Source organism: Mesoplodon densirostris, chromosome X (assembly GCF_025265405.1).
Source record: "Mesoplodon densirostris isolate mMesDen1 chromosome X, mMesDen1 primary haplotype, whole genome shotgun sequence".
Classification (NCBI taxonomy): Eukaryota; Metazoa; Chordata; class Mammalia; order Artiodactyla; family Ziphiidae; genus Mesoplodon; species Mesoplodon densirostris.
In genome coordinates, this window is record NC_082681.1 from 7,804,108 (window position 1) to 7,827,953 (window position 23,846).

At 38.9% G+C, this 23,846-nt stretch overlaps 1 protein-coding gene across 13 annotated transcripts in view; it reads right to left on the reverse strand.

Moving 5' to 3' along the window:
* Positions 1 to 23,225, reverse strand: part of FMR1 (fragile X messenger ribonucleoprotein 1) — a 37,703-nt gene extending 14,478 nt beyond the window's left edge. For 12 of the 13 annotated variants that reach the window (XM_060086678.1, XM_060086680.1, XM_060086676.1 and 9 more), the window contains exons 1-9: positions 22,947 to 23,084; positions 14,003 to 14,055; positions 10,190 to 10,283; positions 7,528 to 7,599; positions 7,106 to 7,254; positions 5,938 to 6,031; positions 5,736 to 5,852; positions 3,270 to 3,440; positions 3,094 to 3,172 (exon numbers count right to left, since the gene is read on the reverse strand). In XM_060086678.1, coding sequence (XP_059942661.1) covers positions 3,094 to 3,172; positions 3,270 to 3,440; positions 5,736 to 5,852; positions 5,938 to 6,031; positions 7,106 to 7,254; positions 7,528 to 7,599; positions 10,190 to 10,283; positions 14,003 to 14,055; positions 22,947 to 22,997 — 880 coding nt within the window. In that variant the 5' untranslated portion in view covers positions 22,998 to 23,084. Of the gene's footprint in view, positions 1 to 3,093; positions 3,173 to 3,269; positions 3,441 to 5,735; positions 5,853 to 5,937; positions 6,032 to 7,105; positions 7,255 to 7,527; positions 7,600 to 10,189; positions 10,284 to 14,002; positions 14,056 to 22,946 lie in introns of all 13 variants that reach the window. The other variant, XM_060086682.1, reaches the window with a different exon arrangement.
* Between the last annotated feature and the right edge of the window lie 621 nt (positions 23,226 to 23,846).

Sequence of the window (23,846 nt, forward strand, 5' to 3'; positions counted from 1 at the left end):
ACCTGTGAACTGATACGGGTAGTTTTGAATTTTTAAGGCAGTTCAAAGATAGGCTCTTATTTGGCATAAAAGGGCATATTTTAAATGTTCAGGTATAGTGGCGTGTATCATTCTTTCTGCAAAGTTCTATAAAAGGAATTAAGGAAAAGGACAGATAATAGAAAACACATTCGCTTCTTTCTTTGACAATTTCAATTCTATCTGTACCTGATTTAAATCTGCTTCTTTGCCCATGGTAAATATTTTTAGAATTTTATATGGCATATTTATAAAAGGTACTCTAAGTTTAAAAGTGGCTTAAGCAGCTATGCATACATCTAAAAGTACACATTCTTCAGGCCAGTGTGTTAGTGGATTACTACTCTTGTGCATTACTCACAAATTATATTAGTATGTTAGAAGGTAAAGGGATTAGTCAGGGTAAAAGATTAAGAAATCACACTTCTAACTTAAAACCACAATGAAAAAGCTTAAAACCAGTTCAAGATTAAGTTTTATCAGTATCATCTGTTAAAACTCCAAAGACTTCAAATACCAGTAATGAATGGGCACTCGATTCTCTCTCATTTTATAAAATTTAATCATATACTTAACTGGGAAATGACTGCTTTCACAGCCATCATCATGCATTAGTGTAAAGCAAGACATTACAAATATTAAGAACTGATTCTAGAAATCTATGTGTGAATTACATCTGATTCCAAGGGCTCTCCCAAGGTTCTTAAAGCACCCAGCACTGGCCACGCCCATCATGTGCTTGCCCCACCATTTCACCTGAGGTAGGGATGGGGAAAAAACTGGAATCGAAAATTTGCTGAGCCAGTCCTAAATAAGAATGCAGGAAAAGCCCTGTCAAAGCATGACCTTGTGGTTCTTCTAATCAGCATAGCCTTGGCACTCTTGCTGTATGTGCTAGCCTCACTCACCCCCATAACCTCTTTTGACTGGTCAGTGGTCAGGGAAAATAACTGACACCACTAAATCAGGACTCTGGATTTGGGTCTTTTTGTCAATTATTTCAGCTCTCCTTCCCTTCAAATGAAAAGGGGTGGAGGGAGGAGAGAGTCTTCCCAAGGTTTTTTTCTTTATGTCTATAACACTTATTAGACCAATTCACTGTCAAAGTGGGTGAAGAACAAGCAAATTTTTAGAAAAGAAAGATAAATCAGTGTACGTACCAAAGAGAGTTTGTGGGAAATAAGAGAGATCATAAGTCATATTGTGGGACTTGAAAACTCATACAATACCGATTAGACATCTCCCTATAGATCTGCCTTGCCAAATTTTATACAAAAACGCTTTCTGAAAACTCCTAACATTCCCAGTGCTGGAGGAGACAGCCTCTAAAACAGAACTGTCTTATTTTACTAGGTAGGAACAAAATGAAAATCAGGCTTTCTGGTGAAAGGTCACTGCTGGGATCCTCTTCTGTTCAGGTAAAACCACAGGTAGAATCTACTTTTAATAGCAAATAATCAAATTCTACATTACATAGTTATTTCCAATTCCCAACCGACAGGTTACTATAATTCTGCTCTACCGAACTGGAATTGTTTTGAATAGGGGAAGGGAAGAGAACTAACATTTAAAGAGTCCCCTACTATATCCAGAGCTTATGTAATTATACCTTTATCTATAACTATCTATCTATATCTTCCTATTTAATTATCACAATCCTATACGGTAGACACTATGATCACATTTGTTTTAGAGGTGAGGAAAGTAGACTCAAGGAGGCCAAGTCAGTTGCCCAAGGCCAAATAGCGACCAAAAAGTGAAGTAGAGCTGAAATCTGGATCCAACACCTACACCCAACACCTTTCCCTATCATCAAGCCATCTCCAAAATGAACTTTCGTGACTCTGACACATAAGTTTTTATTCAGTAATTTTTGAAAAAACTGTCTAATGGTTATATTTTCTAAGAATTTCTAAATTTAAAATAACTTTTCTAACTATAAAATGTATGCAATTGCTTGACAAACTGTAAATAAAAGGAAAATAAATATCATTCACAACCCCACTTATCCTGAGGTAACCAGGATGGTGCTAATCACACATTTCCCATACACACAACTGGTGTGCAAGTTACCTCAATAACATTACATAGTCATGCTCTTCAGTTGTCTGTAGTATATAGTTGAGAAAATAATTCTGCATTATTTCACTAGTGTTTTATACTTCATCTTCAAACTAATTGTCTTTGGGAGAAAAATACTATTCCAAGTGTTTTTTAATGGCATAGGAAGATGTTTATAATTCTATGCTGACAAAAAGAGCAGGCTAAGTAGAACTGAAAGTATGTGAAAAAAATGCATAGGAAGTCCTTATCTTCTCCTTTAAACATTCCAAAGGGCATGCATTACTTTTTATAATCAGTCAAGATATCAAGTTAAAATTTTATTTTAAATGTATAGGCAGTGTGTCCCAATTTTATTTATAAATTTAAAACATACGTAGTATTTTTGATAAAACTGCACTTTGTTGATATGTTCTACTAAAGATAACTGCACCTTTTAAGAGCGCTGGTGAAGAGTTCCTATGTATTTGCTGGTACTCATGATTGGTGATGATCATGAAACAACTCAAGTCAAAATGAAGAATTACAGTTGATGTTGCAGAAAGCCCTAGAGACATTCGGAATTACTTCTAGCTTTGGAACTTATTAGATTTAAGTAACCTATATTCAGATCTTCAACTCTGAGATAATGAAGAGTGCTATCATTTTATAGCCCCATTAGAGAGATCAAATACCAGTCTACTCCAAATTATAAAAAGCCCCCAAATGTCATAAATTTTGAAAAAAACATATTTAAGATATCAATACATATAGTGAAGAGGCTGTGCAAAATTTATCCTTCCAGGAACCAGTAGGTTTGAACTAGCAAAGCAGTATCTTTTGCACACCTTCTGAAAATGTAATCTTTGAGTGCATTTACCAAATATTTTTTGTACACTGTAGCAATAGACTATTTCAAAGACTAAGCTTCAGCTAAATGACTCCCCGAGTGAAAATGGAATTCTATCGGTATAAATAAACTGTTTACCTAACTTTTGTTTTTGTAGTGTGTGTCAAAAGCAATTGCCGACTCACCTACTAAGTTCCTTGGAACTTGTATGACATCTTCAGCAAATTCCAGAAAGCTTCGAGCCTTTTTCACTGCATCCTGGTCCTAATAAAAATGGGGAAAATATTTAAATCACCAAAAGATGAGCCAGCTGAAATACTATTTTTTATTTTAGAAAAACACTATTTAGTAAAATATTTACCTCCCCATAAATATGAAATGTGCAGGTATCTTCATCTAGATCAATAGCAGTGACCCCAGGTACCTTTCTAGCTTGCTGAATATTAGCACCATGAGTACCAATAGCTAGACCCATCAGATCTTCTCGTACAATAAACTGTTCGTGAAACCTTGAGGCAAGTTGCCTTGAACTCTGAAGAGAAACACACATCTGATTAGTATGCTTTATCGACTATTAAGACAACTGTATTTAGGTCAGCCATGTAAATTATCTTGCCCCTGTATATCAGGGACCTATAAATCAGTTTCACTCGGAAACTAACAGGTTTAAGAAAATATTTCGCACAGCGTAAGTACTTTTTAGGTCACTAAAGGTCTATGCCATTTGATATATTTTTGTTAACAGGAAAGGGCTTGTTGACAATTTTCCCAGGTAACTTTTGCAAACCTATTTGCAAGGCTGCCTTAGTTAACCAATGACATCAATGTAATACTTAAGAAGCAGATCAAATGTTCCCAAATAAAAACCAGCTCACTGGGTCTGACAGACTCAATATTAATTAAGTAAAAAAAAAAATTTAAATACCATCTTTACAGAAAATTGTATTCATTTCATTTTTAAAATTCATTTTCATTGGAGTATGGTTGTTTTATAATGTTGTATTTCACTTCCTTTTATTAAAGGATATTGGTGTGTGTGTGTGTGCATACATTTTTTCTTCTAGAAACAGTGCCATTTACATAACTTATTACTAGATACTGTGGGCCTAGATAGTCCTCTGATGAAGTGATGACATTATAAGGACACCCTCCCACCCCCACCCCCAACCTGAGTAAAGGAATCATAAAAATTTTGGTATAGTAATTAAATTGAATGATCACAGAGTATCAAAGATTTACAGCTTATCTTACATATGTGCCTGCAACCTAAAATGAGATCAGAGTCTGTAAGACCTTGTGATCTGGATCCACAAGTAAGATGAATTCTTTCAAATATTCAGTGATGACTGAACTAGGTTATACTGACGCCTCAAACTTGTGGATAATCACTCTCTTTAGATAGTATTATCAAAATTTAATGTTTAGTTCTAGCATGCCATTAATGAAAACCAAACATATTAGTGGCTCATGTTGAAAAATGGAAATTTCGTATCTGAATATGTGGATCTCTTTAATATTAGTAGTGAGAAAAGATAGGCATGCACGCTAGTTTCTCATTATTCAACATACCTGATAATTTGAATGAATGAGTGTAACTACTATAAACAATTTTAAAAGTATAAAATCCTTTTTTGTAGATTAGAGCAACAAAATGTATCAAATATTCCTAGGACTTTTCAAGAGGTCATGTTTTTTGAGTCCTGGTTCATTCACCTGGTTCATTCTTTTCAATTGATAATTCACTGATAAATAATAAGCCAAAGGAATGATAACAGACCATATAAGAAGAATTAGATGTTTAAGAAGAGGTAAATGAGTATATTTCCACAATACTCACAATGAAAGTAAGGAGGCTGTTCTGGCCTAAAAGCTATGAGAGAATCACTAAAGAAACCACAAACTTGTGAACACAGGGACATCAAGAAAGAATGAGAGTAAAACCCAATTAAATAGACCTCCATATGGCCGTAAGGAAAACAAAGTAGCAAAAGGAGATATGAATGTCTCCTCTCCTGCTAAGAGTTCAGCGATCACATATTAAGTTGGAAGGTGGCACGTTTCACAGGGTTTTACAAGAATACAGCCTTTAGTAGTAGTCACCTTTTCTCTTAAAATGCAGTTTGGAACTCCTTTTTTTCTTTACTATTTCAACTGCATGGTGTTTTCCCTCTAACGAAATGAATAATGATGAGGAACTCTGGAATCTGACAATAATATACTTCAGTTGGCACATTAAACTAAAATCCATTTAGTTTCTATGGTAATGGATGGAAGTACTAAATAGTTATCAATGAAAATAAATGTATGGTGATGGAAATTATTGGAGGATTAATAAAAGTAGATAAAATGCACCTTAAGAGACGAAATAGTAAGTTAGGGAAATAGCCTCTGGCAGGAATCTGAAGACAGGAGTTTTAAAGAGTGACAACCAATTAGAATGAAGAAGTTCTATACCCTTTTAAACAGAGATAAACATACATAATGAAAGGAATATGATTAGATATTTAAATACTCTCTAGTACTTTAATGATAACATGTTATATGGAAGAAGCATTGCTTCATTTTATTAGCAGCTTTGATGAACTTCTAGTAAAAAGTGAGTTGGCCAGAAGTTCCTTAGCATACATAAACTGCTGCTTAATTCTGAAACCTCAGGCATAAAAATTTTAGTATGATTATGCATTGTACAATTTAATTTTTCAAAATATAGAATATAAGGAATTGCTGAGAAACAATAAATAAAAGACAAGCTGCCCATATTCAAGTTTTGTAAACACACAGTTATTTCTAGATAATCTTACAACCATCCCTAGAGAAAGCCACATACCTCTAGCTGCTTACTGGCTTCTTCATTTCTCAGTATCAGAGACAGCTTAGTGCGCAGACTCCGAAAGTGCATGTCAATCAGCATGTGTGCACGCTTTGAGGTGACTTCATTGATAGACTAAAGGATATAAATCAACATCATTATTATCAAAGCAAATGCCCTAAATGAAATACACCAAAATAGACAACTCAAACACACTCACCAAAATGACAAGCTGATAGTTTTCTGCATCATAAGTTACAGAAAAGGCACCAACTGCCTTTTTAAAGTCCTTATGTGCCGATTCTTTGGCACACCTAGAAATAAAAACAATATCCACTGTGACGTTCAGATGACTGATTACCAACTACTGGTACAAATATATGCAGAGACATTTGCACTTAGTAGAATTGTAGATTCATATTAAACTTGATTTATGCAAAATATGCTATATCCATTTAACAGTTTAGTTCCTTTGCTGTACATTTCTGATATACTCAGGCCAATCAAGCATATGAGATTACAGAGAAAGGAAAAAACCAGTTATGTTCTTAGGGGATTACTGGTGGTCGTAGATGACCAGAGGTGACATCTTTAGGGGAACCACTCTCCCCTGCAGGCTTCCTGATTTCAGTTACATATGGTAGGTCACTAATTTTCTTGAGTCAACTGTTGAACACTTTTGGGGATAGCTACAGGATACCCAATTTTGTTTTGCTGTTTCTTTTCTAAAGAAAAAGTGCTGACCAATTTAAGGGAGAGAAGGAAATGTATAAGAATCAGAAGGCACAAACATACATATGCAATCTCTATAATCAAGAAGCAGGATTTCTATGTATTGTGAAATAAAAGTTACTGTTTATCTAAAGTGTGACATGTCCAAATCAAACTTAATATACGCCTTGATGAAATCTTTAAAAAGGAATTTCTTCTCTAAAAGGTCTTTAAGCATTACTTCAGATCAAGGTTTATAAGAGAGATGACCTTCTGAAGCTTCTTTAAGCTCTACTTGTTACATATTTATCTGAAAATACTAGCTAAAAGGGAAAAACCTGGACAAATCTCCATTGCCTAGAAATTGATTTGTGACTTAGGACAGAGTATCTGTATTAACCAGTTTCAAAATCTTAAAATTCTATGAACAATGTGTATTTTAGAAAACAAATGTACATCAGCCATGTATGTAACCAAGTAAGTTTAAACAAGTGGAATGTTGGCTTGATTATATAACTGGAAAAAGCTAAATATGTTTTTTTCACTACTTTTGCAAACCATTTTTGCCAAAGTTCACTGAATTTAAAAATTGATTTCTATTATTTGAAAACTTATATTCTTTTAAATTAATTGCATAGCACATCTAAGTTCTCAGTCTTTCTTGCATACCAACTTACATTTGTCGTAAGTCTTCTGGAACGTCCAGTTTGATTTTATGGAAAGTATCTTTTGTGGCAGGTTTGTTGGGATTAACTGAACGTAAACGTTCAATTGTGACAATTTCATTGTATGTAGCATCACATGCTGCATATTCTATCACATAAAACTGTGAGAAATAAATGAAAGTCATTCCTGGTCACAGTGTTTAAAGTAAGAACAAGAAGCTATACCTATTCAGTTGTTTTTCAATTCTCTAGAGGAAAAAAAACTATTTGATCAACTAACAAACACATGAAATATACTGAGCATGTAAACATTTAAATAAAATGCTCAAGTTAGATATTACTTTCAAATAGAAATCCAGACTGAAATGTAGTATACCTGGCTTTAGAAAAGGGAAATCGCATAAGAAAAAAAATTTAAATAGGCATTTTCCTACCTCACCCTTTATCATCCTCACTTTAGCTAACCACCAACAGCAAGGCTCTTTTTCATTTGCTCTGGAATAAACCTACACAAAAATTACAACATAGAATATTTCATGATTAACATCATTCAGAAATCTATAAATTATCAGACATCAAGGAAAATTTCTTAAAATGACCTTAGGTGTCTTTCAAGCCCATAAGCTGTAGACTTTAAGCCAGATTGCACCCCTACTTCTAGACATACACACTCAGAAACTACCTGATTACCTGGGAGAGTCCTGTAAAAAGTGCTTTCCTATTTCCCTATGCTGCCTCAGTAATAATCAGTAATCTGAATATGAATGCTCAAGAAAAGTTGACCATTCATAAACCTGGGCATACTTTCCTTGGGTACTTTGTGAGCTATGAAAATGTATCTAAAAAATGTAAAGACAGATTTGTTTTTGTTTTACTCTAATAAGCAAATAACAAATTGGAAGTTACTGACCCTGGCCTACTTCCTGGCTGCATGGTCACTAAATGGGTAAGGCCACTGACTACTCAGCCCACTAAGGATACCACCTGGCATTCATGTATCCTGGGAACTAAATGGACAGATCCTTGGTCACTCTCTGGTCTCCTGTCCCCTCTCCACTAAAATGGACAACTCCACGCTGGCAATCCTCTGGATACCACGTTCCTGCTCTCACACACTGTGGATCAGTTCTTCTAAACTGATCTCTCTGGCGACCACTTCACAGTTCACTTATGATGTGCAGCATGGAACCTTTTGTGAAGACACTAGCAAATCAAGGTTAATAGGAAAAGAGACACATGGAGAGAGAGACAGAAATACTCAGAAGTAGAAACACAGGGAGGACAAGGAGGATGGGGAGGAGAGGATAGGAGAGAAGAGAAGACCAGCAACTCAAGGCTCCGACTCTCGTCTCCCTTTTACTACTGAAGCTAATAGTTACACAACACAGAGATGAAATACAACTTAACGCAACCTCCTTTCCCTCTTGCCCCCAACACTTCCTATCACCTCTGCTCTAGCCAGAGAAATAACCTCAGTTATTTGTTAATTGTCATGTAACACAATGAGGTCATCCTGTCAACTGTGGTCCATTGGTTCCCATCTGTTGTGTGACTAAGTTGGGAAAAAAGTCCCCTCTATTCATCACTATTATGAGCGTTCATGGTACAGACAGACCAAAAGACCTAAGTTAATGGTTATACAATACAGTGACTCGGTACAACTTGATTTAACCTACATTTCTCTCTTGCGACCATCAGTTCCTTTCAGCTCTGCTCTAGCAAGAGCAACAACCTCAGTGAGGTCACTGTAGCAACAGCATCTCACTGGTTACCACCTGTCATGTGACTCAGTTGAGAGGGAAAAAAAGAAAAAACAGTCCCCTTTATCCATCCAAACACTATTATGAGGCCTTCTGATACAGACAGACCAAAAGTCCTGGTCCTTGACTTCAGGAAGCTCGTAGTCTCCTGGGGAAGTGAACAGCTAAAGGTCCTCAAGTACAGACACTGTTTGTGCTCCCTACTGGGATCCGTCACAAAACCAAGCCCAGTTCCTTTCACCTAGTAAGTACTGAGTACATTTTTGGTAAATAAATAGCACTTTATTCTATTTCCACTATAAAGCTGTAGAGAAAAGAACACAGGCCTGGACATCCAGAGACCTTCTCTGAGCACTCTCTAAAATAGCACTCCTGCCCCTACATCACCTTTCATCCTCTTTTTTTCTTCCTAGGACTTACAACTTCCATAGTATTAGCTATCCTCACTAGAATGTGACCTTGTCAAGGCTGGGTTTCATGGTTTCACTGACCATCTGTACCTAGTACAGGAAATAAGAATTCAAGGACCTAGTACACCTTACCTGACCTGTACAAATGGATTCTTAGCTGCTTCCATCATACCACAAATGTTCATGAAATTGCAACTGTTAACAAGGCATCGTGGAGAAGAGAACAAGCTTAAAATGGAGTACATGAATGGGGAGGAAGAAAAGGATACTATATAGACCAACTACAACATAAAGCAGACTCCAAGTGCCTTTTAAGTGTCACAACGATTTTCAGTGGCTAGAGAAATCACAAATATAATATTTTTGTCAATGTGCTACATCTCCATAGCACTTTTTGGTCAGACATCAATGGCACATAAGCAGTTGGTTCATAGCAGCTCCTGTGAAAAGATGTTTTACCTGTATGTGTATATACTAAAACTCACAGATGAGTTTTTACAAATACCCCAGGAGGATTTTCTGCTACTTAAAGAAAGCCTAGGATGCTGCTCTATCGTTAAGGAATGATTTTTTCCTAACCCATTTTACTTAAAATGGGGACACAGTTGTAAACTAACAATATATTATTCAAACAAAAGATTCAGAGAATGAGGGAAGGGGGAAAAGAAATACTAGTGGGCAAAGGAAATCAGTGGTGACTTTCAAAGCTGCACCCTGAGTACTGCTCAGGCAGCCACACTTAAGCATCAATAATGTATTATTTCCAATCATTATTAAGATGGAGCAGTCAAAAGCACATATGCATCAGAGCTGTAATTCTCAATGCAGATTGAAAAGTGTTAAAGACAAGGGATACAAAAGGCACAGGCAAATTAAATGCTCCCCCTTCTTCAGTGCTTAATAACTTGATGGCAGGGGAAACTTACCTCAACTTCATCGCTTTCATTTATATCTTTATTATAACCTACAGGTGGTGGGAATCTCACATCATGGAATGGAATCTGCCTCTCTGGCTGCCAGCTGCAAATAAGCAAATGCAATTATTTAACATGCTTTTTGGTTTAATGGAAACAATGACCATGCTGCCATCAACTTTTGGTTAAGTGTGACCGTTTGGTTTTCTAGTTTAAAGAAGCAAATGCTTTAAAACTGTCAGTGTTTTGCTGAGTGGGGCATAATGGCAATATAGACACATTTCAACAAACTCTGCATGCAGCACAGCAGCCTCGTAGTTCTATTTGGAATATTTCTCTAAACACAACAGATCAACATTACAATTTTCCAAACAAGTCTTTCTTCCGATAATTTCCACCTTTAAGAGTTCTAAACTCAGGGCCACAACAGCAATTTCCTTTGATGCTAAAATACGTTAATATCAGTAAGTGTTAGTAATGTCATCACCATACTTCCACTTGCAAACGAATTGTAACCACATTCCGATGACCACAGAAACTGGTCCTAAATGCCCTCTAATTCCCAAGCAAAATGGGGCACTCAGCACATTAGCAATTCACAACTCACTTTTCCCCCTTTAAATTTTAGATCCCACGAGGTGGTCAGTTCCTGCCATGGATAGCTGACTGCTGATCAGCATGACGTACCAGCATGCACTGGCCTGGTGGGGTCTCCTACACCACAGAAACAGGATGGAGACAGCCTAGAGGAGTTCAGTAAGTTGCCTATGTTTTTTAATTTAAAGTTCAGTAAGTTGTCTATGTTTTTAAATTTAAAGTTATGTGGAACAATTTTGAAAAACACCAAATTATTCTTTTATATCTACAATTATATAGAATATTAAAAGATAAACTTTGCAGAAACACTGGAGGATTCAACTGCTAGAGCAGTCATTTCTGGGTTTTCTGCTAAAGGGCTCTCTAAGTAAAATCCTATTGAGAAAAGTGCTTTTTTTTTTTTAAAAAAAAAAAAAAAAGAAGAGCTATTATATAAGATAGCAGGGTAGGTAAGTCAGAATTTGTGTAAATATGATTAGGGCCTATATTACACTGAACCCCTTTTCTGTATTATTATACACCCTTGAAAACTCTGAAACTTAAAAAAAAAATGTCTTTAGGGAATTCCCTGGTGGTCCAGTGGTTAGGACTCGGTGCTCTCACTGCCAGGGCCCTGGGTTCAATCCCTGGTCAGGGAACTAAGATCCCGCAAGCTGTGCAACGTGGCCAAACAAACAAAAGTCTTCACTTCAGAAAAACTTTTTAATATACTTACTGAATTCAGTGACTTAACATGTTAAAGATTCATTGCTAAATTTGATTTGTAAAGCATATAATAATAAAGTTTCTTCATTCCAAAGAATTATTTTGTCTTAAGTATAGAGATGAAAGTCAAATTTTTTATTCAAAAAATACAAAATATGGAAGGCAAAAAGAAAGCATCTAAAATAATGTGGTATTATAGGAGTTTCTTTATGATTGAAAGGAAAGAGAGGGTAAATATAGTCTGAAGTTTTACAAAACATCAGGTTTGTCTTTTGTTTGTTTTAAAAAACCAGAAAAACAAAAAGGAAATGCAAGGAAAGTACTACTTTGGTAGGGACCTATCAAGTCCTGGTGACATGCTCAAACCCAGTGTTGAATCTCATACATACTACACAAACACAAGGAAAAAGTTGATCTATTTCAAATTCCCAGGATGACAGCTAGAAGAGAAACTTGTACACAGCTACCGTAAGCAGACAATTAGGAGATCCATAGAAAGAATAATTTTAAGTTTATAGTAGAAATCTGGTTGAAAACAAATGAGAACTGATCACTGTATAAACAAATAGATACATTCTTGAATGCATAGAGGAAATAAGTGTTTGCTTAATACCTTAGATTAAGGACTCTAGGAGAAACCTAAAGAGTAGCAAATAAAGATAACTCTCCCTTTATGGGAAACAGTGTTTACCTAGTGATGGAAGCCAGCAGATAAGAGTATAAGTACAAGAAAAAATTTACTCTCCAAGTTATCAAAGATTCCTCTGTTAGAGGTGTGATGCTGTTATCTAGTGTATAATGCATGGATAATCATGCAGAGGCAGATTCTGGAACTTTTGGCTCTATGTATTCAGAGAAAGGTATTCTATTATCCAAACTTGTATTTGGGACCAAGACTATTTGTCTAGAGCTGAGAATTGGGCTGGATACTCTAAATCCTTTTATCTGTCTCCCTAAATGCGTTTTAGGCATCCGAGAAAACTACAGTTGACCCTTGAATAACTCGGAGGTTAGGGATGCTGACCCTCTGTGCAGTCAAAAATGCACGGATAGAGATTGAGAGTCCGCCTGTCGATGCAGGGGACATGGGTTCTTGCCCCGGTCCGGGAAGATCCCACATGCCGCGGAGCGGCTGGGCCCGTGAGCCATGGCCGCTGAGCCTGCGCGCCCGGAGCCTGTGCTCTGCAACGGGAGAGGCCACAACAGTGAGAGGCCCGCGTACTGCAAAAAAAAAAAAAAATGCACGGATAACTTATAGTCAGCTCTCCGTAGCCACAGTTCCTCCATATCTGTGGTTTGTATCACGGATTTAACCAACCCTGGATTGTGCACTACTGTAGTATTTACTACTGAAAAAAATCCACATATAAGTGGTCCTACGCAGTTCAAACTCATGTTGTTCAAGGGTCAACTGTACTTTGCCCTGTTGGCAGCTAAAAGATTCTGCTAACATTCTAATTATAGCATGTTTGGGTCAGATACTGTATTTTAACAGATTTATTGAGATATAATTCACGTAACCATATAAGCATCCACTGAAGTGTATGTACAAGTCAATGGGTTTAAGTATATTCACAGATATGTGCAACCATTACCAGTCAATTTTAGAAAATTTTCATCACTTCAAAAAGAAATCCCATACTCTTTAGCTATGGCTCTCCATCCCCCACCAGCCACTAAGCAACCACTAATTTATTTCTTCTCTCTGTAGATTTGCAATCTGCTTTTGATACACTATTAATTTCTCTTGGTAAATAAAAGCCAAACATTATAATTGTTGACCAGACTTCAGAGTTCAGTAAAATCCTAAGATCATGACCACATCTATACTCTGGTTAAGGAGTTTATATGTAGTGTAGAATCTTGAATGGCTACTCTGAAAATAGCCGTTATCAGCATTAAAAAAATTTAGTCAAGAGACCTGTCTCCCCTAATAAAATGTTAACATCTATACTATTGATGCCTTTGTATAGCTAATGTTCCTAGTCCTCTAAGTATTTTTATTTACTCATCTAGCAGAAGAAAGCAGAAAAGATCAGTTACTGCTATTAATGATTATAAATATATGAAACAGATAAAAATGTTAATACGCAAACACAATTATTTCCAATAAAATATACCAGATGACTAAAACCATCAATTTTAGATTTAACATTACAAAACTCACATCGACTTTCTCAGTACCCATGAATCCATTCATTTTCATCTTTTAACATTTACAAATATTCCTATTCAAACCCTCAGTTACTAATACAGAAGAATCTGGTTTCTTTCTTCACATTCAAGGGGACTGAGTTGTAAGGATCAAGATTATACAAAAGGGATCTCTGAGGTCATTAGCAGGAACAGTCATTCCATTGGTTTACTATTGAGTTGTTCACAAACTTCCTCGTCAGTAACATGAAGATCCATTCCTGAAAAACACTCAGACTACACTTGAATTTTTTTAAATGAGGAGTAAAAGGAAAAATTGGCATAAAATATTAAAGAACCTAAATATTAAAATTATATCAAGACACTTACTTGTTTTCAAATGCCACTGTTATTGAATCTTCATGAACATCTTTTACAAATGCCTATAAGAAAAAAAAAACACCACAGTTAAACTAACTTCTAAGCTTAAACATCATTTTTGTTTTCAGTTACACTTTACAGAGATACCAAACATTTTATGTTTAACAACACAATGAAGCTTCAAGTGAAAGTTTGTCAGTTTGTGAGGATCACTCATTCATGAATCACATCTATATTTAGATACCTACTATGTGCTAGGCCCTAGGAATACTCATTAGTTAAAATAAAACACAAAGAACTGCTCCAGAGTTCAGCATCTCATAGGACAAAGACAGACAAGTAAATTGAAAATTACAATGCAAAGCTGAAGGTATACTTCAGGCTAGAAGTACTGGGAACTAAGAAACTTGTTCCAGAGCTATATACCAGTCAGTGTAGATCTGTTGTAACCTATCTTTTTCTCCTTAATACAGTTTTAGGAGAATACAATAGTAAATAACTAAATATAATCTCAAATCTATATATGCACAAGTACACTATGTTCTCTTTAAAAACAATGTGCTGCTAATACCACTAAAAAGTCCAATTACCAGAGTTTAATTAAATTCTCAATCTTGCAGGCACTTGGCAAAAAAAAAAGTAATATAAAGTACAGAGGTTTAAATCTTTTAAATCTGATGACGCAATTGCTAATAATCTGCAGAAGGACATAACAAAAGTAATAGTTAACTAATTATCAAGAATTCTTTAATCAGCATGCTGTCCGTAATTCTATAAAAATAAGTTTTTAATAGGTGCAGGAAAGGAGGTTTTGTTTTTGTTTTGACAATTAGAGGAGTAGGATAAAGCATAAAGAAACCCAAGGGGCTTTATACCTTAATTCATTTTAAAATGGCTTTAGAGATTTAAGCTTCTTACTCCAATGTGTTCTGTACATGTTTCTGTCCTTTCGTGGTTTCTCCCTGTCCACAGGATTATGGTCAAACTCCTCTGCCTGAAAAAGGCCCTTTGTGACCTGGCCCCACTGCTCACCTCTCCAAGCTTCATCTTTCACATCCTTGTAGGCTGTGATCCAGCAGTGCTAAACTACTTGGGCCTCTCTGTACATGCTGCTGGTCCTTCTTTCCTATTGTCCTTCCCCTCTTCACCTAGCTATCTCCTACTGGTCTTTTACATTTCAGTTCAGATGTCAGCTGCTATGGGAAAACCCAGAAGACTAAGTTAAATTCCATCCTCTACATTCTTATAGCATCTTATGAGTATCCTCACTATGAACTCATCCCACTATAGTCTTTTGCCCATTTTCCTACCAACAGTAAGCTTCCTGAGGGTGGGCGATTTAGGCTTTTTATTTACTGTTGAACTTCAGAGTACCTATTAAGGGTTCAATGAATAGTTATTATCATGGATCATTGCCTAAGGGGTTCCTATCCTAGCCTCGGAGGAAAGGTATGTGTGTGGTGCAGTGGCAGTATGTTGGCCAGGAAAGACAAACAGAAGAGGATGAGGTTCCTGTCCAACTTAGGGAGTGGAGGATGGGGAGGCACAGCAGGCCTAATGGGCAGCAGGAACAAAGGCTTAGACCTGGAGCAACAGCTAAACAGAGACAACAAACTTCTGCATTTTGCTTAAAAGAATAAAGGCAAAGCTATGCTAGAAGACAGTTTCCTTGTAAGATCAAGGTGGACTATAATGGAATCTAGGTGTTCTGTGATACTCAAAATGGCTAAATTATTATTTCTAAATTAAGCATGTACGTGTATCTTTATAGTTGCTGGTTTAAAGTGGGGGGGGAAATCCACATTTTCTTCCTATCATTTTGATCTTGCTTATTTTTCCTTAGCCATATTTAAATCACACCCATTCTCTACAGAGTATTTCAAGAACTCTAGCTTAATACTGACCATGATATCTTAGAATATACTAGGTTTTATAAGGGCGCATGCCCCCAGTGCTCTCAGGGGTTTGCCTATTACTTCAGCAACAGAAAGGCTTGATTTTGAGTTAAAGTTGGAGGAATTCGACGTTTAGTTTTATAAAGTAAGTCCCACAAATTACAGAGAAAGGAAAAACAGACCCCCCCACCCCAACTTCTCCCTTGTGTTTACATGATGGCGAATACCAAATTAACAATCTGCTTTTTGAGGGTGGGACTCCTATTAGGAGCTAATCCCTTATTTACCGAAAAATGTCTTTGCTCTGTCTTCATCCTTGTCTAAAATTTTATGTTTGCATGTCTTGGCAGTAACTAGCATTAGTTCTTTACTGTATATTATATGCTGAAAATGTTAAGTCCTTTAGTCAGCTAAGAGAACCTTGTTACAGCTGGGTGAAGAACTGTTCTCACTAAATCAGGTACCTTTCCAATACTATTGCCCTTGTCTAAAACCGTGCTGTTGCTCACCATAGAAGCTGCTGGTCATATGTACATATTTCTATTTAATTAAGTACAATTAAATAAAATTAAAAATCAGTCTCTGAGTCATACTTGCCACATTTCAAGTGCTCAAAAGCCACACAGGGCTCAGTACCTACCGTAGAGGACAGCGCAGGTGAGACCACTTCCATCATCACAGAAAGTTCCATTGGATAGCACTGATTTAAAACATTTACAAATGTTGGGGACTGTTTTCAAATCCAACTTGAAAGCACTCTAAAAGTTAGTCTCGGGCCTCCCTGGTGGCGCAAGTGGTTGAGAGTCCGCCTGCCGATGCAGGGGATACGGGTTCGTGCCCCGGTCTGGGAGGATCCCATATGCCGCGGAGCGGCTGGGCCCGTGAGCCATGGCCGCTGAGCCTGCGCGTCCGGAGCCTGCGCGTCCGGAGCCTGTGCTCCGCAACGGGGGAGGCCACAACAGTGAGAGGCCCGCATACAGCAAAAAAAAAAAAAAAAAAAAAAAAAAAAAAAAAAAAAAAAAGTTAGTCTCATTACTTCATTGCTCTATTTTTTTTTCTATTTGCCAAAAAGTTATTGTACAGTTTAATCACACTTATTTACCACATTTGCGTATTTCTTAAAATTAAACATCCCTTCAAAGGAGGAAGATCTGGGCCTCCCTGGTGGCGCAGTGGTTAAGAGTCTGCCTGCCGATGCAGGGGATACGGGTTCGTGCCCCGGTCTGGGAGGATCCCATATGCCGCGGAGCGGCTGGGCCCGTGAGCCATGGCCGCTGGGCCTGCGCGTCCGGAGCCTGTGCTCCGCAAGGGGAGAGGCCACAACAGTGAGAGGCCCGCATACCGCAAAAAGAAAAAAAAAAAAAAAAAAAAAAAAAAGGAGGAAGATCTGCAACTGTTGTGACTATTAAAACCCAAAAAACCAAAAAACAAAACAAAAAAAAGCTTCCAAGCTTTCAAAGACACTAAAAGCAATTCCGGATGTAGAGTGTCAAAAATGGTTTGAATAATCATCACAGCTTACTGCGGCCACCGCCTCGAATTAATGAGGCTTACCTGTATATGGATGTTGGCATGACTGTTCCCAAACCAGTCATTTTTAGCCACTGTTTGCATGTTATGTGAATACAGAAGGCATGGAATACCTTCTTGTTGCTGCTGTAATAAGGGGAATAAAAGAAACTCAGAGGTTGCCTCTGGCTTGCACTCTCGCCAAGGACAAAGGTCTCCTCTGACTCCTGAGGCCTTTTGCTAAAATTCCAACAAAGGTCCCATCTTTCTGCTTCTCATCATACTTTCTCCAATAACCCTCCTTTTCGGCCCTGCCCCTGCCTTACCCCAACACTCATACCCTGGCCACCCCAGAGCTCTATCACCCCACCCACCAACAACTGGGAAAACTATGTTTTGTTGTGCTCTCTACCTATCTACATCAAGCAAAGTTGATGAGAAGATAGGTTCAGGGGATTCCTGAGGGGTTGGTTACCAAAGAAGGCAACTGAATGGGTTTGAATGAATACAAGAAGGGAGCTGCATGGGACTGGATGAGAGCTAGGGCTCTTACAAGGGTCAGTAAACTTAGTGGTTAAGAGTTTTGCTGTGAATGAGAGGTAGGTTCAAAATCTTGGATCTAAGACATAACAGCTGTGGGACTCTCCAAGAAACGGTCTCTGGGCCTCAGATGCCTTGTCTGTGTAAGTGAGGAATGGACACAGGGGACCTGGACTTGCCTCCTAAAGCTGTTGTGAATAATGAAATCACACATGTCTAGTGCCTAGCACGATGGCTGGCACATAGTTGGCACTAAATAAATGAGAGGTTAAGCAGAGAGGGGCATATTTTATAAAAGATGCAGAACCATAAACACTCTTGCATCTGAGAAAGTTACACCTCAACAAAAGCACACTTAAAAAAAGATTTAAAAATCAGGATAGAAAGAGAAAAGGTTGTTTTCTCAAAGATACTAAATACTAAAATGTTATTTAGACTTTCAGAAGAAAAAAAAAGTGATGAAAATCTTTGGGGTTTGAGAAAGGTGCTCAAAGTGCAGTTAAAGACAGACACAGTGGGACTTCCCTGGTGGGGCAGTGGTTAAGAATCCGCCTGCCAATGCAGGGGACACAGGTTCGATCCCTGGTCCGGGAAGATCCCACATGCCGTGGAGCAACTAAGCCCGTGCACCACAACTACTGAGCCTGCACTCTAGAGCCCACGAACCACAACTGCTGAGCCCATGCACCACAACTACTGAAGCCTACACGCCTAGAGCCCGTGCTCCCCAACAAGAGAAGCCACCACAATGAGAAGCCCACACACAGCAATGAAGAGTAGAGAAAGCCCGTGTGCAGCAACAAAGAACCAACACACCAAAAATAAATAAAGAAAGAAAGAAAGAAAGAAAAAAAAAAGACAGACACAGGCTCCTTATCAGGGAGAATAAACAGAAAATCAAAAAAATCATTATGGGATCCCCCACCTGGCAACTGGGCCAAAGAGGCAATCATAAAATCATACTAACCAAAGTGTGTTACGACTAGAGATATCTAAGTCAAACATTACATCACCGGGATTGCTGAAACGAAAAGAAAGTCCGTCCCTATTTGGGTGAAGTCTTACTCTCCCACTACACCTCACACCTTAGATTGTACAGAGAAATTTCAATGTAAGCCCCTGACCACCAATGAACACAACTACTACATTATCACTGAAGACAGCACATGTAGTGCAATGATAATTCTCATTAGAGAAAACTTAAAAGCATTGCAAAATATCCCTCCTAAAGAAAATCTGTAGGAGATAGACAATAAGGACACATGAAATGTGATAAAATACGATTCAAACCCAAGGCTTCACATATAAAGCGAGTTATTGCTTTGCCGCCCTTTGAATGTGGGAACTAACAATGTATGAGAATGAACAATGGTAAGGGAAAAGTACAATAAACCTCATCAACAATTCTTCCAACCACAGTGCATGACTAGGAATACTCGCCTTCACTTGGGCATTTACCACAAATTCTGAGAAAAATGCATCCTTTCTGGTTCACCTTGATGCAAAGACAACACATAGATATAGAGAGAATACTATTAAGTGAGTTATTAATTTTCTTGTGTGTATGTATTCTAACTTTTGAATGCTTCAGTTCTTATGTGTTCCCAATGTAACAAGAGTAAACTTCATAGGAGCATTAAAGATTTCTAACTTTATCTTTCATTAATAGGCATTCATATGAAGAATTACAGTGTAATGTGTCAAGGTGCAAGAGCTAATAAAAAGGAAGCTAATACATAAGTTGAATATTTTGTGATGTCTTTGTATCAATGGTAAAAAAATGGTAACATCCTTGCAACTGTACTTACAAAATAAGGCTAAGGCATTCTTACAGTAACAAATACAAAGTTACAATGAAATTTACAAAAATGGCCGGGAAATCAAATCCAATTCATTTCTTTAAGCTAAATTTCAGCATTTCAGGAAGTCAGATTACCTGATCTCAAAGCCCAGATCTGACCCTTACTAGCTCTGACACTAGTAATAACTTACTCACCTCATCTCTCTGTACATCTATGTCCTCATCTATAAAATGGGAATAACAATGGTAACTCAGGGTTGTGGGAGGTGATTAAACAAATTAAGAGAGGTAAAGCACCTAGAACCCTGCCTGGCACCTCAAGAGCTCTCAGCACCTGTTAACAGTTAAAATCATGATTGTAGTCATCTCAGGAAGCACATTCCCATAGTGAGCAGGAATCAGAAAGCCAATTATTATACCACTGAATTTTACATTTAGTTAATAATTTGGAGGTTTTCAGAGTGTGTGAGTATGAAGTTGGAAAGTGCTCAACTCAAAAGGGGAGTACTGATGCTTCCATAAAGATACTAAACACTAAAAAGGTTATTTAGACTGGGAAGAAAAAAACATGTGGTTGACCTGAACAATTTACTTCCTTTAAGTACAGAAGACTTCAGAGTAAATGTGAAGAAAATTTTCATTACATGACTTTTTCTAAGTCAAAGAAATACCTAAGCACAAAAGTAGTGGCTCTGACAGTTACTAAATCCAACTTTCGAGTTTTTAAGAATAAACACCAGAGGGAAAAATAGAAATGAGCTGTTACAACCTTAGGGTTTAGGTTTCATGGTTCTGGTAATTCTGAATCCTAAGTTTGAGTTAATTTTTTAGAGGGAAAAACCCAACTGTTCCCAGCATATACTCTACCCAGTTTATACTGCAAATTTGGACCATGTGCTCAGAAGATGGAGAACTGTACCTTACAATATGGTGGTTCTGTTAGGCAAATCAAAGTCTGAATTCAATTATACTGAAGCTGTTTGAGTTGTTTAGTTCTTTAAGCCTTTTCAATCAATCTGATGAACCCAGGTTCCCAATTTTTTCATAAATGTAACATTTCTCCATAATAGTTCATTTTTTATTCATCTTTATTTCCCATCTTTTCTGCCCATCCCACTGGACAAGTAACTCAGTTTACTTCTGCTTTACTTTTATAACTCACATCAATATTGAGCCTTATAAGAATTTAAACCTTTTTCATTATAGAAACTGTTTTTTCTACCAATACGGACCATTTGAGGTTTTCTTAAAAACAAAACCTTAACTAAATAAACATAACAGCAATTTCTCTGCACACGTCTGTTCATGTTTAATATTTCCCCTCAAGGAACTAAGGGACAACCCATTCCTTTTATTCACCTTCAAATTAAGCAACCTCGTTAAAAAACAAAAATGGGGGGGATTAAGAGCAGAGATAGAGGGCCTTTCTTATATTCCAATCAGTCTGCAAGCAAAATCACAGAAGCAAATCACAGGTTGCTCAAACAGAACAATACATCCTTCAAGACCACGATGTACTGCTTGCCCTCTGTAGCAAGCAAACTCCACTAAAAGACAGTAAGAGTGGCATCTAATCTAAGCTAATATCACAGATCTATTAGAATACCGCTCAACCATTAGCCCCTGCTCATATTTATTACAGTTAGTGCCCCAAATCTAGTGAGCAAAACTACCAATCTGGGAAGCAGAACGATTCTAAACAAACTAACCAGCAGAATTATGGATCACTGAAAAATATGAAACCAGAATTTTGACTGCATCATTTTACTAAAAGTATGGAACAGTTTACATACTTTACTCACTCATTAAATATATTGATCTCCAAAATCTCCATAAAATTGGTAAACACATATATAGTTAAGTCAATGTTTATTTTCCTATATACCTCGTTTGAAACGTTTATGTAATCCTATATAGATTTAAGAATTGCATTTGGACAATGGCAATATTTAATTTCCATGCTTCCTTCTATATGCACCTTCTGTTGCCAAGATACTGCAGTAAGGTGGGACATTACTCACAGAAGTTATATAGAGACATTCAAGAGGAAATGAGAACTTATAGACTGCTAGATCTACAGCAAGTATGGACCAAGAGACGCACTACCGACATATGAAAATATTTTTAAGCCTCCTTTTGAAAATGTAAGATATTAGTAAGATCTGCAATGGTGTAACTTAAAAAAAAAGCCCGCAGCAAAACCATGCATGCCTATTTAAAACCTCAACAATACAGTTCACTGCAACATTACACAGAGGAGATAGTCAAGCCCTTGGAGCACAGAACAATTATTTCCACTCACTTAAAAAAATTCCCCAATAATGATACACTTAGTTAATTTCCTGAAGTTTCATGGCATGTATCCAGGCCTTTGGAGGGTTAATTTTTTTTTCTTAAGTAGCAGAGTTGCCAATGTTTTTAGACGCTGAAGCATCTGTATTCCTGAATTTGCCCACATTTATAACAAGGGAGGAGGGGCCACGAATATTCAAGATTACCAACTTCTTTAAACCATTACTTGGATATGTCTGGGTCTTCCTGAAACTTTTGAATCTAAGATTTTTTCTGAAATCCACAAAGAAAGGTCACTAATAATCAGTTGCCATTGTGATTTGGTACCGACTACAGCTTCTTACTACTCTTTCTTCACACCGCTCTCCCAGAACAGTGGAGCTCTCCGAAGTCCCAATGCTGGACAGGAAAAGAGAAGCCAAAGGAGATGGCAAACCCTCTTTGCAAGGCAGGAGGCGGCTTGACGGAAGCGCCCCCCGCTCCTCAGCAACTACCCACACGTCAGGCCCGGATCCCACTGGGAGAGGATATTTAAGAAAACAGAAATAAACCGTCACCGTCACTTCGCGCGGATACCGGCCCTTCCCGCCCGGATCTCCTACCTGCCGTCGGCCCTCGCCCATCCCCAGCTCTCCCTGCCGGGGCTCGGCCCCCGAAAGGGCACCCTCTTTTCCTTGCCCGCTTCTCATTCCGACAGGCGCCGGGGCCTCATACAGGAGAGGCAGCGGGGCTCAAGGGGCTTCCTACAGGCCCGAAGTCCGGTCCTTCCCTCCCTCCCAAACAACATCCCGCCGAGCGCGCCCTGGCCCCGGGCGCGGCGTTCGGGAAGAGGGCCCCAGGCCTGCCTCCGGCCGAGGCTAAGAAGAAAAGGGAGGGAAAGAAGGGCGAAGATGGGGCCTGCCCTGGAGTCAAGTACCTTGTAGAAAGCGCCATTGGAGCCCCGCACTTCCACCACCAGCTCCTCCATCTTCTCGTCCGCCCTGCTCGCTCCGGGAGCCCGCCCCTGAGAGGTGGGCTGCGGGCGATCGAGGCCCAGCCGCCGCTGCCGCCGCGCTGCTGCACGCCCCCCGGCAGCGGCGCCGCAGTCACCGCCGCCGCCTGCGCTCGCTGTCGGCTCTACGCCCGCTCTGAGGCGGCCCCTCACCGGAAGTGAAACCGAAACGGAGCGGAGCGCCTGACTGAGGCCGAACGCTCCGGCCGCTCCGCGTGTAAACAGTGAAACCGCGTCACGTGACCGACGCCGCCTCTTCCCCCACAGGTTCGGCCCCTCGGCCCCGCCCTCCTTCCCCTCGCGGGCCCAGGAGCGCGCGCCTGCGCGCTGCTGGGAACGGACCGGGGGGCCGGGCCCGACGTAAGGCGCGCGGGCTCGGCGTGCGCGGGCTCGGCGGCGGGCGGGAAGGCGGGAAGGGCGGAGACGGGTCTCACCGCTTCGCTTCGCCTGGCGAGGACTAGAGCGCCCATTCCTTTAGCGGGGGCGAGCCGAGGCGTGGGAAAGGGCCTCCGGTAGCAAACTAGTGTGTTCACTTATCCAGGTCCGGGCTGGCTTGGGTTGGAGGTGTTTTGTTTTTTGTTTTTTTTAAAGTGGGGCAGAGCCTAATTGAGCTGGAGGTGGAGTGGGGGACAAGAATGAAGGTGAAGAATTAGATTGAAGAAGACTTTGAACTAGTGACAGTGGCAACCGCGGTGACTCAGCCTTGTGTGACCCTTAGAGGCTGAAGGTGAGAGTAACGCCCTCCCTTCCCCAAGAGATTTTGGGCCGTCCTGTGGATGCATTCTGTGTCCTCGGAGTGGCAGTGGAGTGTGTCAGGACCTCTGG